A 16,884-nucleotide genomic window follows, 5' to 3' on the forward strand; every position below is an offset into this window, starting at 1 on the left:
TCCTCCCTGCCTTCCTTCCTTCCTTTTCTGCCTTCTTCCTCTCTCTCTCTTTCTTCTTTTTTGCTTTGTCTAACCACTGGTCTGTGTGTGATGTGTGTGTATCACAGTGTCAGTGTGTGTCAAAGTCAAAAGCAGCTGTTAGAGAAAATAATTGCAACTATCAGACAAATCAGCAAGCTTTGGCAGTTAAGTCACTGGGAAAGTTATTGGAAGCAACTTGTCATTTAAGTTCAAAGTCTGTTCTTAGCTGTGGGCAAAGTGTTTCCATTTAAATAGAGCAACTTAAGAGAAAATATAGCACTCTGCCTCCAATGAGTTAATTATACATCTCTGGATATAAGTGTCTTCAATATAAAAGCCAAAGATACAGCTTCATAATGCCAACATTCCCCAAGTAGAATTTTTTCAGAGAAGAATTCAATGTAGCACATTATTAATAGGCATTTGGACTGGATTTGGTTTTAGTGTTACTAAGCTGCATTGGCCTCTGGCTGTTCTTAATATTTATCTTTTGGCCTCAAGATATTTCTCATACACAATTTTGATATGGCCAACAGAGACTCTGCTAATGTTTAGAAAGGGGCATATGTTGCTAAAGATACATGTATGTAGGAAAACAAAATGCCCATCCTTCATGCTAGAAAATACACAGAAAAATAAGTTACGTTTCATCCACATGAAAGTAAGGGAGAAGCTGAAGGCTGTTGCCCCAGGAAGGCCTGAAGATACAGTGACTTGCTAACTCATCTGTACATGTCCAGCATGGACAGTGCGCTCGGAGGTGGTGTCCAAAGCACCATGAGACTGACTAACAAAATTTCCTTCTCTGTCTGCTGTAGGCACATACCAATTCAGAGCTCCTGAGTCTACGCCACCTGACTCACCAGTTGGGAGGATAAAAGCTAATGATGCTGATGTGGATGAAAATGCAGAGATAGAATACAGCATCACTGAGGGGGATGGATATGACATGTTTGGAATTACGACAGACAAGGACACACAGGAAGGAATTATAACTGTCAAAAAGGTACACATCTTAACACACTTAATTCCAGCCACTGAAATACCAGTCAAAACTTCATCTATCACATATTTGTTTTTCCATTTTCAGTGCAACACATGGTGGTTGTTAATTTGAATGTTACCTATTAGGAATCTCTATATTAACTATGTAAAGTTTCTTTTATTCAAGCAATTAGGATCCTTCCTCTTATACCCTCCTTTATTAAACCAATGCACATACTTTGAGGGACCTGAGAGAGTAAATAATCTATGGAGCTGGATAGGACTGAGAAAAATTCTGCAGTCTGAGTGTATTCACAGAATAATTCAAGGAAGCACCGTTCAACTGTGATTTTGTCCCTATGATGCCTACAGGGTTTGTTCACTTACTAGAGAGGTGCTGTGTTAAGACTACATAAATAATCAATATCACATTGCCTATTTTGTACTATCAATCAGAACATGTTGAGTTGTATAGCTCTACTGTATTAAAGTACATAGACTTTTTTTTACTCACATTTTGTAAAAATGTAATTAATAAGTCCATCAGCTTTTTTTTTCTTTAGAAAAAAAATCACAGCACCTTGCTAGATCACAGTAGGCATCATCTACTAGGTTGCACATTGGCTGTCAGAAAAGGTTTGAGAAATATTGTTTACAGAGGGTTATCAGGCAAGCTTGATAAGGTTACAGATATCATCCTCCATCAGTTCAAGTTCAGTCATCACTAGATAGACATTCTGTAGATTTTCCAAACATGCACTTGCTTGTTGATATCAGTACGACACCTGTCATTACTTGTTTTTTAAGAGATGCCTTCCAGGGGCTGATTATGATATCAGTCTAACTCTGTTTGCATTTCTGTCTGCTGCTGATAGAAGCTGTGAATCTTCTGCAACATAATGGAAAAAGGGGGTGACTACTCTCTCCCCACGTTTCTCTAAGTACTGAAACAAAGAGTCGCTAAACACTGCTTCTGCATACTTTTAACAGAGTATGATATAGTCATAGCCTATCATAAAATCATGTTTTCATTGATGGGTGGTCCTGGATATCCAGATACCAGATGTCACAGTGTTTCATTTCGGTAATGGAATGCCAATATTTTAACAAGCAGCTCCTAGAATATCTTCTCCTCTTTAGTGTCTGGTGCTTAGGGGCAATGAATAGACAAGAAAATATCAAAATGCCAAAAATGACAGAATAAAAAGGATGAAGAGTTAAGGCTATATGAGAAGGAAAGATTAATTGGTGTTTAAGAGTTCCAGGCATAGAATTCCCTGAAAAAATGTTGGGTTTTTTTTCTATAACATATCATCAGTGGCATAGAGCTCTGTCTTTCTCCTTTCTGCTGGCATTTTAATTCTAGTTCAGGCTCCTGTTATGTAGCACAGGCATCCTCCCATTCATTTGGCTGCAATCCACAGCAATCCCCACAGACCTCTCAAACTTTTTCTTTCTCTTCCTAGGCATTGGATTTTGAAAATAAAAACCTGTATATTCTGAAAGTGGAAGCTACCAATACTCATGTGGACCCTCGATTCCTCTACCTGGGGCCATTCAAGGACTCAGCTACAGTCAGAATTCAGGTGGAGGATGTAGATGAACCCCCTGTGTTCAGCAGCCCAGCATATATAATGGAAGTGAAAGAAGATGTTCCAATAAACAGTGTAATAGGAACAGTAACCGCTCAGGATCCAGATGCTGCCAAGAACCCTGTCAAGTAAGCATAAACTATTTCAGCTTGTGTGTAAATTTTTTACTGCTTTAATTTTGCTTTTTTCATGTCAGCACACAAAAAAATAACTTCTAGCAATGAAATTGTTCAGGTATGCTTAAATATGGAGTATTGTAGATGGTAAATGATCTCTCACACTTGACCATATCTATGCACATGTGATTGTGTTTTCATGGCTTTTGTATCTCGAATTACATCCTGAATCTTCTTCAGTAACTAATGTTTGTGGTTGTTCCTACCATGGAAGAATTTACTGCGAAAAGAACACTAAGAAGATATTAGTATTGTCCTTCCACCTTTAACATTTTCCAGCATAGTGCAGTGCATCCTCTTGCCTATATGACAGGGGGGAATTCAGCAGCCCTTTCTGTTCCCATCTGTCCAGACCTGCTTAACAAAGGTCACACTTACCTTCTCTAAACTGCAAGTAGCCTTAAAAGCAGCTCATGTGCACACACAGACTCTGATCTCACTTAAAGCAGTGTAAGGTTATTAAGGTAAGAATCAGTCTCATGGACTTCATAAATTACACTTGCCATGAATCAATGAACTAGTCTTAGAGGAAGTGGAAGCAATATTAAGGTTGGAGCAGCCAAACCTAAGCCTCCATTTTTTGTAAATTAACAGGTACACTGTTTCAGTACATTTGAAAACATACTGGAGTACTTCAGTCGTATTGGATAGAGCATAAAAGAACTTTTAAATAGTTATGTGCTTTAATTAAAGTGCATTGCTACTGACAAGGCAGTAAGAGAAGGAAATGAAAAATATAGCAATATTAAATCTAGGTCAATTTTCAGCATGTCTCTGGGTTGGGCTCCTTGGAAATGCAATAGTAGTCTTAAGATCAAAATAGAACAAAGCAGGTTTAATAAAAATCTAATCCATCAATACTTTGCACTTCTGCAAACAACTGTCTTGTCTTTCATCAAGATATCTTACAAAGTTTGTGAGGCATGAGTGAATTTTAAGCTCTCATCCTGTCTTGTGAGAAGGGTAAATATTATAATCTTAATTTCCTAGATGCAGAAACTAAATCTAAAGCATTTCTGCCAGAAACCCTCTCTGTCTTCAGTTTATGCGCAATGTCCTGCACATGAATTCTTGTTCAAGACTAAGCCTTCTAAGTTTAATTAATGTTTGCTTTCATTATATCACAACATGCAACAATTACCTGGAGCAGAACATAGTAGCGTAAAGAGCAACATCATCTTTTTCTGACTTTGGTGAAGCCCAGGGGCAGAATGAGCACTTTCTATAGCATGTCTGTGTGGAATGTGCTAGCATGGAGTTGAAAAATTGGTTGCAGTGACACCCAGGCCCTTTGCAGTCTTCATATGAATGGGCTTTTTTATACCTAATGGCACTGGAGAGTGAGGGGAGTGCTTCCCTGCTTCCCTGTGGTGATAACTACAACCATTTGCATTTCACAACCAACACCAGCTCCTAATTATAAGTGATTTACAGTAGATAGGGATTATGCTGTTCATTGTTGAGTACTGCCTACTGGCTCTTTTCTATTAATTGAATGTGTGTGCTAAAACTTACCTATCTTTCAAAGGGCAGTTCTTTAATACAGTGTAGGTACTTTGCATATTGACGTATCAGATAATTATTGAGCAAAATTTAGCAGAGGTGTCAAAATTGATGCAGTGCAGCAGAAAACTTCTCTCCTTTATACTCTAATAACATGCAACAATCAAGGTGAAAGGAGAAGAAAAAGAAAAATGAGGCAGAAGTTACAGTAATAGAAATATACACAGCAAGAAGAAACATGAAAATCAGTAAGAGGGGAAGGAAATCAGCAGAAAGCAGTAGCCTGAGAGATGTTAGCTTGCAATAAATGTAATTTTATGGTGCTAATATCTTGGGTATCTCCTAGAATTTAGGGGCATGGGTTGAGTCTGCATCTTTTTGACAGGGTGATTTTTTTTTTTCCCATCATGCAATAGAGATGCTAAATCTGATTTTCACTCTGAGCTTCAGGGAAGATGCAATTAGACTGTATATATATGACTTGTCACTTGCTTGTCAATTTTTCTTGATGGTTAAAAATAAAATCTTTAGACACTTGATATTACAATGAAAATCTTCCATTTTCTCCTCTACGCAAGTGAAGATTTCTCTTTATAAACAAACTGAGCCCTAACTCTGTTAGATGAAAGGCCCTTTGATCTTCCATTAAAGGAAACCTTCACAATATCATTATGAAAATGCATTATGAAAAATTCACACACACGTCCGTTTCTGACCCACAAATCTTCCTGACTTGTGGTTACATTAGACAGCAAGCTGCTGAACATCAGAAGACAATAAAGCAAAATATGAAGCAGGTATCTGCCCTAGTTGTAAGACTGCCTATTTGTTCATGACCTGTGTACTGGTAGAGATACATTTCATCAGTCCAACCTTTATAAAAAAGCTTTGCTGTGACATGACACTAAGAAAATACAAAAATTACACCAATATATGTTTGGCTATATTTGAATATGCATCCATGCAAAGTTAATACACTCCTGAGTAACACTCCACTGTCCAGATGTTGTAAAAAAAAGTTTTGCATTCTGCTTGTGTTTGATCTGAACAGAAATATTATGAACTGCCACATACTGAAAAAAATAATGCTGCAACTGGCACTGCTGTATTGTACATCAGATCGTTTTAAATTGCTAGTTGAGTTTTTTTGCTATAGTAAACCCTCAGAGGCATAATGAAGTTCATCAGTCACTGGAACTGTCTCCCTGCTGTGATTTGATTTACTAAAGTATCCCAGATGAAAATGATCTGCAAACAAATGTAAGGCTTAATTTTGTTTGTATATTTTACTGACAACATATTTGCATGTGTTAGATTCTCTCTTTCACCCTCCCCTTCTTCATGTTATGTACAAGGAGAGTCTGGAATCTACATAGCTACCTTTTAACTTCCCACTTTGTCAATTTCGCAAGGTTTGAAAGGGATTAAGTCCTGAAATCTGACACATAGGTACCAGTAATTTCATTAAATAAATGTAAAAATTAGTTTGATGTTGTCTGCTTAATTCTTACTAGGTTATGATCCATAAGTCAGAATCACCACCAATTCAACATAATTAACAGTCCTTGATCAAAAAAGACTGGATTATACAAACTGAGAAACAGAAGTGACAGTCTGGCTTATTAAAATCATCCTTCTAGACCAGGGTTAATGGTATAATTAGGATATACTTTAACTGCATTGACCTTGTGTGTATTTTCTTTTGGATATGAAGAAATAAAATTAACATTTCATTAAGAAGCTGTTCTCTGGTTGTTGGGGTTTTTTTGTGAGTTTAATTTTCCTCTGTACAAATGACTGATATATATAGTTTTACAAGGACTTGGATTTTCTTATATTCTTATATTCTTTCTATTTTGAAGATGTCCTCAATATTACAGCTCTTGTAACCTTAGAAAAAGTCCAGAATAATTCTTTTTGTTATTTCTTCCAGATACTGTACCACAGCTTGAATTTGGGAGCTCTTACAAAATAAAGATAGTGATTACAATATGCCAAGGCATTAAAATGTGCTCAGACAGTGAGACATTTTAAGTCCATTCATAATATGAAGCATGAGTGAAAGCATAATTGAAGGGAAAAAAAAAACGACGAACGCACAATTCATGCCTAAAACTAGTTGCTTACTTATATATCTTGCTGAATAAAAGACTGAAATATACTATTACAGTTGGCTGGAACAGCTAATCTATGGAAAATCCCGATACTTTATTTCAAATAGGAATGCAAAATCTAGGTTTACTGCAAAATGGAAATACCAAAGTATTGCAGCTGAAAGATACAGAAATGAGCTACAAAATACCTGAAAAATAATGGAATTCACAAAATAGCAACATAATATCATATAAAAACCTGAATGAATGAAAGTTAAAATGAAATGTTTACCATATCAAATACTTACTTTGTCAAAATATAGGAGAGTCAGACAGGTTTGTATAAACTTGTTTCCATCATACATTTCAGCTAAGTCAACAAATTCACATGTACTAGTTAGATTTGGACAAAACAACACAGCTTGCTGGAGCTGTCCCATCAAGTCAGCACTGCCTGTTGTGTACCTTCTCACACGCTCTACTCAAGCTGATGGTAACATTACAATGCTGCATAAAGAAACTAGGTTAAGTGACACCACAGCTGACTTCATGCAGCTGAAATTGTGGTACTGTTAGTCAAGTGACAGTAAAGAATAAAAACTAAATCAACACCTGAAAAACTAGTGAGGTGTGTCTACACAAGTCCTACCAAAAAAAGTTAGCGTCTTGTGTGAGTATCTTTGAATCTCATTTAGTTGTTTTCATAGGAATTTAATGTGGAAAAAGAAAAACTTTTAGTGCAAATAATGCGTATTTGCCATAGTTTTGTTTAGGAAGGTAGGCTACATTAAAATTCTCATTTTAGAATAAGACCAGTCTACTTTGTTGTGGATATTATATCCCCCCCCCTTTTTTTTTTTACTTGCAAAGAAGAAAAAAAAATACAGTTACAAGATAGCGAGCAGGTTAGTTTAATTTAAACCCTTGTCATAATCACATGTTTCAACCAGAGTCTGCTGTTCCCTCCTTCTTCCGTGCAAGATCTTTCTCAGAAGTTAAGAGACGCTGCACAGGCACTGGGAATTCTGCGCAGCAGAAGGGACACGACACGCAGCTGCTCCTAAGGCAGAGCAGGGAACAGAAATTTTTCTTCAGCCTCTGCATTCCCCTCAGTTCTGTAGTGGCAGTAAACTCTGCCAGTCATTCTCCCGGCCCTGTATCTATCTGCTTGCACACCTACTCAGCTGTATCGTTATTCTTGCCTGGACACAAGGGACAGCAGTAACTGCCTTGTCTCCATCAGCGTGGCCTGCAAGACGACCAAGGGAGCACACTGGGCTTCCTAAGGCTCTGTCCTGGGTTGTACATCAGTGCACATTCGGGCTTGAAACAAGAGCAAAATAATGCAATTGCGTTCTTGCTTTAGCAACGTCAGAGACATATTTCCTGCGAAACCTCCGTAATTTATGCAAGAATTTTCTCTTCATGAGAGATGAAACCAAGTCACAGCATTTGGACCAGAGGGGTAGCACCCTCTCCCTTGAACCGGAGAGTTCTGCTTTTAAAATTGGATTCAGTTTAGCAGAAAAAGCAAAAGATTAGATTGAAAATCTGAATCCATATTTAGACTCTGAGCTCCTCCAGAGCTTGTTAGCATTCATTCTCACATCTAGATACCATCAAGCAGAGATGAGCATGTTAGTTTTAATGAATTACAGCAAATCGTTATGTGATATGTACTGTTAAATAATGAATCACTCTTCCATGCCAACTTGGTTTTGGGGGGCAGTCTTTTTAAATGTGAAGTGAAAGGCAGAAATGCACCTGAGCTGTCAAATTTTTTATCAGAAATTATTTGGGGCAGTTGAGATATCAAACCATAAAAAGAGGTTTTTATAATGGGAAAGCCAATTCAGCCTTAAAATAAACTTCCTATCTTTCAGGACACAGACTTCACATTTCTCACTAAAAACAAAGCTTTGATGATTCTCAGAGGTATGTAAATTCTGCAGGAATTCATTTATTCAGTGACAATGCTCCACCTTCTAAATCAAACCTCCAAAGTGTCATTATCCAGTATCTCAGAACTAGCTCTTTGTGTGAATATATAAAGACTCTGAAGCCTGCGCTGAAAACAAAAGGCAATCCCATTTACTAACTGTTTGATGTCTAATCTTAGGAAATGGTTTAAGAACATAGAAATTAAAAGGAAAGCATTCTCCTAACCCCTGTCTCTGTATTTGCAGGTACTCTGTAGATCGACACACTGATATGGACAGAGTATTCAACATCAATTCAGGAAACGGTTCGATATTTACTTCAAAACCCCTTGACCGGGAAACACTGCTATGGCACAACATTACAGTAATAGCAGCAGAGATCAGTAAGTCAAACCTAAATACCACTGCTGTCCCTGATGCAATGAATTTAGCCTTCTAGCTGAGCGTGTGGAAAGCATGGCTGGACAGATGTCAGGTTATATGGATGGTCTACTCAATACTAATGAACAAGCGGAAACTCTGCAAGTGGTGGTCTGCAGTTTGTGTTTAATAGGGACACAGTTCATGAAGAGGTAACTTAGCTGAGCAGGGAGGAAAAGTAACAATTCTGTGTTTTCTAATCAGTAATAGCAATTTTTAATTCTGAACGTGATTGTTGAATTCTGAAATTGGCATGCAGCAAGCAAGATGGTTTAAAGCCAAGCTGCATTCCACGGCTGAATTCAGTCTGATCCAGACTGAATATAGCACAGGCTGGATGTTTTCAAGTAAGCCTAAGGTGGCTGTGCTGAGCTAGGTGCCCAGATCTTAATCAGTTTTAAAGATTCCCATTTTTAAGTTCTTTCACATCTTTTGAAATTACGAACTATAGTTACAAATCAGTCTGCCGCTTAGTTTAGGATTATTCAGAAGTAATCTTGTGATAGTACTAGTCATGTTGATTTTAGGAGCTGAAATGCCAGAGATCTAGATACGGGTATGTATGTGAGGTGGCCTTAATAAACAATACTTTTTATTTTATTACATTAACTATAAGCATGTGACAAGCTCAAATATGAGGGAATGCAATTCTATTAACTTTTGCAGAGTCACACTGTCTGTGGTTGTGAAGCATGGTGGAATGGTAGATAGATCTGACATAAGCACCAGTTCTATGACCGTCACAAAGTCTTCGTGCAACTGGGAGGCTAAAGGCCTTTTTTTTTTTTAAAAAAACATAATCTGAGACAGCACAAGCTCTACTTTCTTATGTTGTGTGCACGTATATATGGCTCAAGCAGCTGCTGAACAGTGAGAAGAGTGTAAATAAAGAATACTTGACTGTAGCTTTCTTTATTCTGTGTCTTTTTAAAACAAAAGTGATGTGAAACAATACTGTTGAGGCAAGCACAGGGCATTATGTAAGAGAGTAGCGGGCTAGATCCTACAAGAATTACATTTCTTAATAGTTTTCTCCCTCTCTTGAAAGTTTGCACCTTTTAATGTGAGGTATGTTGCTTTGGCATATTCAATACTGACTTCTGTCTGACTGCTAGTCAGGTGTTTGTGTTTCTGTTAAGTCTTTGAAGGACTGCTCTAGGGTCAAGAGCTGTACACTACAGACTGAGCTCCTGGGTAGAGGAGGATGGGAAAAATAAACAACTAAAAAAGGAAAGAAGAGCAAGAACATTTAGGAAGCAGACTTGCATTGATCCCAGCACAGATGAAATAATATATAGTATAGAAAATTGTATACTGTCTGAAAATCAACTTAGCATCTATATGAAATACTCATTTGGTTCCTTGCCTCCTCCCCTAAGGACAGACCTTCTACTGGGCCAAACTCTCTCAACTAAACCTTTTGTGTCTGACACAGGCTTCTGTCTTAATTACCATTCCTCTTCAGTCTGAATCCTTCCAGGCTGCAACAACCTACTTCCCAGGCTATGCTTTACTGACCCTAGTCCAAATTTGGCTTAACTGGGGTAGGTAACTTCCAAAGGAAATTTTTTTGGTTGAAATGCAGCTACTGTTTAAACAAGCCTTGGTCTGACCCAGGCTAGTTTTAATCTCAGGAAACTAGACTGGAAAACACCACTGTTTAATGCTCCTAGCTAAACCTAGTAATTTCTGGCAAGGCTAGGTAAAGTCCCATTCCACAAAATTCCAGCTAATCGCTGAATGCACTCAGTGACATACCATCACATCAAACTCCAGGAATATTTCACTGAAGTAATCTAAATTAAATATCCAGTCAAGTTACAGGCAGGATGCACATTCAGATGGATGGGTGCTCCCTTTGATATAAAACAAGAGGGGAAAAAAAAGATCATAAAAAAAAGTCATGAAGAGAAACACCTTTCAGTGATGACTGTTCTTGATTTTATTTTGCAGTAGAAAAATAATGAAAATACGGAAGTTGTTTTGCCTTTAATTGTCTAGAATTGTCAGTAAGTATAGGTAGCTCCATTTTTTAATGTTCTTCTTTTTCACCAGTATGAGCTGCAGTTGCTCAGCAGCCCAGAGAATCATGTTGTGAATGTTGCAAACAAATAGTTGGTGAAACACTGGGTCAGTATATCTGCCATATTCAGAAAGCAAACCGGCAATAAAACTCAGTACACAGGGCTACTGATTTGCAGCTGCAGAATTACAGCTGATTTACTGGAGGTAATTCCCAGAGTAACTTTAAATATTCTTTACTTAACACTTAAGGGTAAGTCAAATATAGGCAGGACTTTGAGGCTGTATTCAGAAAAAAAAAAACCCAAAACTTTAACAGCTGGCTGTTGCTGGCTCAACAGAAAACTTATCACCATAGAGATGAATAGATTTAAGCAGTATGTTGAGTCTGTGGAGATTTTTTGGAAATGGAGTCCAGCAGTAGTTAAAATAATGCAACCAAATTAAGCTACACCAATTAATTTGCAAAAATAATTTGAAAGATGACCAAAGAAGAGACTTAAAGAAAAAAAAAAAAAATATATCTCTCTCTCTCAATTTACATTTCCAGTAAATTAGAAAAAAGGCTCATGTCCATGGAGGATAGAGTTTTTATGAAGATTCTATTTTTGCAGTATCATTTTAAATTGTGAGAATCTTAAGCACTTAGAAGTAAAATGAAAATATGTAGTTCATGGTTCAAAAAGCAGGAAGGAAAACAACTGTAATTCTTGAGAGGAGGAGAAACACATTTGCCAATATATTTGAATGTATGTGTTAGAAAGGTATGCCCTTATAAAATAGTCTTGCCAATAGTCCTGTGACTTCAAATGAGTACCTTTGATTTCTGCCTATTATAAAAATTCAACATTTGTGTTGATGTATTTTAGCATAGAATTCAGCCTGGTTTATATTATACATAAACTGTTATTTTATACATTGAATGAATTTAGCCCAATGGTTCATATTAGAAAGTGGTTTCTACGTAATGGAATCATATTAACTTCAATGGGACTATGGAGCTTTAAAGCACAATATTTTGTCCAAATGACTGAGCTCTGTAATACAAATATACAGTGCCAATTTTGGAGAAGGCATTTTCAAATTTATAAAAGCATGATAAACACAGTAATAGGACTTTCATTAAAGCTTAACTCAACAAGCTACTGTAATGAAAAACCATATAGAGTCTTAGGTCTGCTATATTTTATTGCACTAGTTTTTTTTCCACTTGAATCATAGCTTAAAATGCATTAATAGCCTATATTAACATGGGTAGAAAATTAACGTAGCAAAACTCGGTGTGAACCCTCATGAAAGGGAGGGGGAAGGTATTTATTTTGAATGAAACTAATCCAGTCAATCATCACACTCATTCTCTCACAGATCTCACTCTCTCCCATTCCCACACCCACGTACTCCCGGGCCCTGAGATAGGTATGTCTGGGTGACCTGGCTTGGAACATGTTTTTGTGCGATATGGAGCACAAAGGACACAGATCAAGTCCTGGCAATGTCTCTGGGCTTCCTTTTGATTGGTGATGACAAATTCGTTTGGGGGTAGGTCTTGTACCTTTTAGGAGTCAAGGGTTGTTATGATGTGATTTTTTGCCTAGAATCTTGCTTATTTCACCCCTCATGGCTGCTAGGCAACAGGCAGCAACCTTGCCTTTCTCCTTTATTTTGTGTATCTTCATGACTAAAGCCTGTCTCCCCCCAACAGGAAAAGGAAGAGTCCAACAGGACCAATAGTCCAATAGGAAGAGGAATGGTCTATACAATGTGGTGCATTTCCAGATATTTTCATTTTTATCTAGAAAGATGACAATATTTTCATAAGTATTTTATGCTCAGGAATATCCTTGTCAAATTCAATCTCTTGGCACTGTACTATCCTTACAGGGAAAAAAGAAATATTTACATATGGGAATCTGCAGATTCTATATAGTACTTATGTTCTTCAGCTGATACATTCTAGTGTTAACTCTATCAGCCAAATCAATTCACAACAGATTAGAAAATATCTGTGATCACAGCTGCAGTTACTATTTATATAACATAATGGTAATCATGGTAGCTTAAGGAACTGTGTCACGAGATTTGTAGGGGACAGAATATTATACATAACAGGTGAAGAACCAAAAAAAAAAAAAACAATCCCATCTTCGCAACTCTCTAGTCTTCCTGTTTCAGACTTAAGGAAGGGAATATGTTCCAGAAACTTTGTTGCCACCAAACTCTGTCAGTTAGGCTGATTGATAAATAGATTTCATGTAATACTAGTATTATATATTTTTTTATATATATATATGTATATGTGTGTGTGTATATATATATATATAAACCCCACATACATTCATAATCATACTTGGCATGCTCCAAAGGAATTTGTAAATCCAGGGCTCTTACTCAATCTTAACTGTGTAGCTTGCACAGAATCAGAGTCACGATAACAAAGCATGATTTTGTGGAAATCACCCCATAATGCATTCCCCAGAAATAAGCAGAATATAAGTGGAGGGTTGTAAGTCAGAATAATTAAGGCAATGAGACCCTAAATCTGTCCTTTTCTTCTCCTGCACTGAGTCAGTAGCTGGGCTAAATAAAATCTCTATTCTTTCTGCTTTTGTCATTTCAGACAACCCAAAACAAAGCAGCCGTGTACCAGTGTTCATTAAGGTTTTGGATGTAAATGACAATGCTCCCGAGTTTGCCATGTTTTACGAGACCTTCGTCTGTGAAAATGCAAAGGCAGAACAGGTGTGTTGCCTTGCTTGTACACAGAAAATATTCCAAATTAATTGAGTTTTGCTACTACTCTTGCTTCACCTCATCAAGAGGTATACTTTGCATTGCATCAAACTGTCGGTTTTGCAAAATTAAACTGAACAGTGGCTGCACAGTGTCTGATTACACTTAGTATTCTTGTAGATAATGTGACAGTGTGTTTTACACTGTTGTTTTCTGTACTGCACCTTGTTATCCCTGATTCATTTTCATTCTATGATTCTCTGCTTTATTCGGGCACTTTCACTGTCTCCTTCAAAAACAGTTTCAGGTCCGTAACTGTTACAAGTCCTGGCTGTGATATAACTTTTTCCCGACAGATAACTCTCACTCTACCAGTCCTATTACTAAATGGTTCAGAGCAGCAGATAATTTGGAAGATTCAGACAAGCAATTCCTGTGACATGAGATTTGGGTAGATAAATATACAGTCAACTTGGACCTTTTGTATCTATTACTTGCCACATGCAGAGGTTTCCTACTCATCTGGAGTGTCATCAACCTAAGCCTGCTCTTGAATTCAGCATGGTTTTCCTGCCAACTTTCAAATTCACTATGTTACTGGCTGATGATAGAGAATACAATAGCATAGTGATCCTAAACAGGACCAACAGCACATGGATCACTTTTCTTAAGCTTGCCATAGCAGCATCAGCTGCCTTAGAGCAGCAGAAGAAAATGAATACAATAAGAATGCTTTACAATCCTAGAGTACATAAATAAGTGTAAGGTCTACTGACTTGGAAGATGATTTTGTTCTTATTGTTTCAGCTGATACAAACATTAAGTGCTGTTGATAAAGATGACTCTTACAGTGGACATCAGTTTTCATTCTCCTTAGCTCCTGAGGCAGCCAGCAGCTCAAACTTTACACTACAGGACAACAGAGGTGAATTTCTAGGAAGACTTTTCTCTATTATCTCATCCTTGCTTTCAGTCTTCAGATGAAGATTTAACACATGCTTTGTGTTTCCAGACAACACAGCAGGGATTTTCACACGAAAAACCAGATATAACCGGCATGAAATGAGTACATACTTCTTGCCAGTAGTAATATCAGACAATGACTACCCTATCCAGAGCAGCACTGAAACGGTGACTATTCGAGTATGTGCTTGTGACCATCGAGGAAAGATGCTGTCCTGTAATGCAGAAGCCTTGATTCATCCTACTGGTCTTAGCACTGGGGCTCTTATTGCCATTCTTCTGTGTATCATTATATTACTCGGTAAGTAGCTCAGACGCTTTTTGTTCCTTTCATGCTTATTTTGCATTGCTACAAGTGATTATACCAAGGCTAGGACAAGAGCAAAGCAAAGATATCCTTTTCTTATCCTGCATTTATATTATTGTATTTCTTCCTCTGAGGGCTGCTACAGATGTGGTGTATAGCACAGATCTTATCTAATTTTACTTTTCTAAAAGTTAGCAATGCCCAAGCAAGAGGAGACAGCTGGGCTACACCCCTGGTCAAGGGAACGAGACACGTACCTGTAGAGAGCTATTCATCCCATCCCCTTATTGGTGTCTGAGGTGGACCACACTAATCACCCTCTGCAGGTGTCCATCTCTCTTCACCGTAGAAGGAGGACAGAGAACTTAGTTTTAAACAACTAACTTCCTGTGTCTAAACTGAGGAGAAACAGGTCTCAGTGCTTCTGTTCTGCTGGAAAAGGATGCAGAAATGAGGTGGCTAGTAAAGCACTCTCTCAAAAGCTGCAGGATCCTCCCTTTCAGGAACCTGTGAATATGAAGAAGTTGGATACTGAGTGTGGAGGAAGTACAGATCTCTGGCTAGAACACTTACAGGTGGTCAACGTTTATTTTTTTAATTAAAATAAAGACAGTTTGCAACATCTCTCACATTCACTCAGGTTCCACTCGTCTTTTACAGCAGGGATGATCAGTCCCTCGGCCATTAGACATAGTCTATTCATCTGGGCAGAACTGTACAACACAGACAGTTCTCAGGGAGACGTTATTAGTCATCTTTAGAATCTGGCCAGGAAAGAAGGGAGTCAGACCAGTTTTATAGCAGTAGGGTCAAGCAGGGGATAAAAATGTTTCCTCAGTGTTTTCACTTCTTTCTACCATACTCATATCTTCCTTGGACATGTTCATCACCACTGCAGAATCATCCTGATCTTTATTTTTAAGAAAATTTCCCTCTCCAGTGATGACTCAAAGACCATGTTGTGATTCTCAGACTTTAACAATATAATCACATCTTGCCCAAATAAACGCTATCCCATTTTCAGAAAAGACTCCCACAATAAGCATCTTACCCTTAATTTGCCATTAAATTCATTTTTCAAAACATGGTATCATGGCCTCTAAGGGCTGAGCTGACTTTGTATCAAGTTCCTTACCAGGAAAAGAAATCTAATGCTGCAGATAGTCTTGCACTTGTTAGTACAATTGTGCTCATTAATATCAATCTGACATTAAACGATTTCCTGTTTTATGTCAATCGAAAATAATTGATTCTGTGTGCTAAGCAGCACTTTGTGTCAATTACTGCTCACACCACCATGCACCATAAGCAGATTTTCAATTAACTCAGCTATATAATTTTCTATTTTCAGGCTGGTTGCAGGGTTTGCATGTGCAACCACTACTGAGTGAAAAACAATACTCTGGGCAGACCTGAACCACAACTTAAAGTTTAGCAGCAACAAAAAGTGTCTGTAAATTACTAAGCTTATCTGCAGTTTCAGTAAGTCTAGTGGCTTATCAAGAGGCCTCAGGTACTGCTAAACACTGACATGCAAATAAAGGTGATATACTTCAATATATAACTTCTAAGGGGTTTTTTTGCCTGCAGGTTCAGCATGAAATAAGAAAAAACAAGTATCAGAGATGTGACCCAATTATCAAAGTCTTATCCTTGCATATTCTGTGTGATATCTTTTTTGTTAATGAGATAGTTCAGCAACCCTTCCATGTGAAAACTATCACTCCTATACTTTCTCAGATCATTCTACTGGTCGCTATTCCAGAAGCCTATTAAGAAATCGACACTCTGTTTTTCCAAGTTCTCCAAAACTTTCTCCAGCTATCTCTGTTCTCTCACCTAGACCTTTCCCCAGTCCTCCCACATAGTGTCAGAGGTTTATGCTCTTAAGGAAGAGAATACTCTCTTATTGCATTTGGGCACAGCAACACAAAGCATCATCACTCAGATTAGGACCCTTACATGACATCATAAGTAAATCCTCGTCATTAGGGTGAGAGCCTGAAGCTTTCACCATCTGAACTAGCCCTCCTAATTCCTTCAGTTTCACCGCCTCATTTAGTTCCTTTCAACTCGTATTAACAGATGTTCTCCCTTCCTCACCCTATTCCTATGATAAAGACACAGCAGGAA

At 37.7% G+C, this 16,884-nt stretch overlaps 1 protein-coding gene across 1 annotated transcript in view; it reads left to right on the top strand.

Moving 5' to 3' along the window:
• The window catches only part of CDH6 (cadherin 6, type 2, K-cadherin (fetal kidney)), a 48,170-nt gene that overhangs the window by 29,050 nt on the left and 2,236 nt on the right, over positions 1–16,884 (top strand). Inside the window, exons 5-10 of the mRNA XM_010285981.1 lie at positions 840–1,027; positions 2,472–2,725; positions 8,556–8,692; positions 13,369–13,490; positions 14,289–14,406; positions 14,494–14,745. Of these exons, the coding sequence (XP_010284283.1) occupies positions 840–1,027; positions 2,472–2,725; positions 8,556–8,692; positions 13,369–13,490; positions 14,289–14,406; positions 14,494–14,745 (1,071 nt within the window). The remainder of the gene's footprint in view (positions 1–839; positions 1,028–2,471; positions 2,726–8,555; positions 8,693–13,368; positions 13,491–14,288; positions 14,407–14,493; positions 14,746–16,884) is intronic.

Source organism: Phaethon lepturus, unplaced genomic scaffold (genome assembly GCF_000687285.1).
Source record: "Phaethon lepturus isolate BGI_N335 unplaced genomic scaffold, ASM68728v1 scaffold17824, whole genome shotgun sequence".
Lineage (NCBI taxonomy): Eukaryota > Metazoa > Chordata > Aves > Phaethontiformes > Phaethontidae > Phaethon > Phaethon lepturus.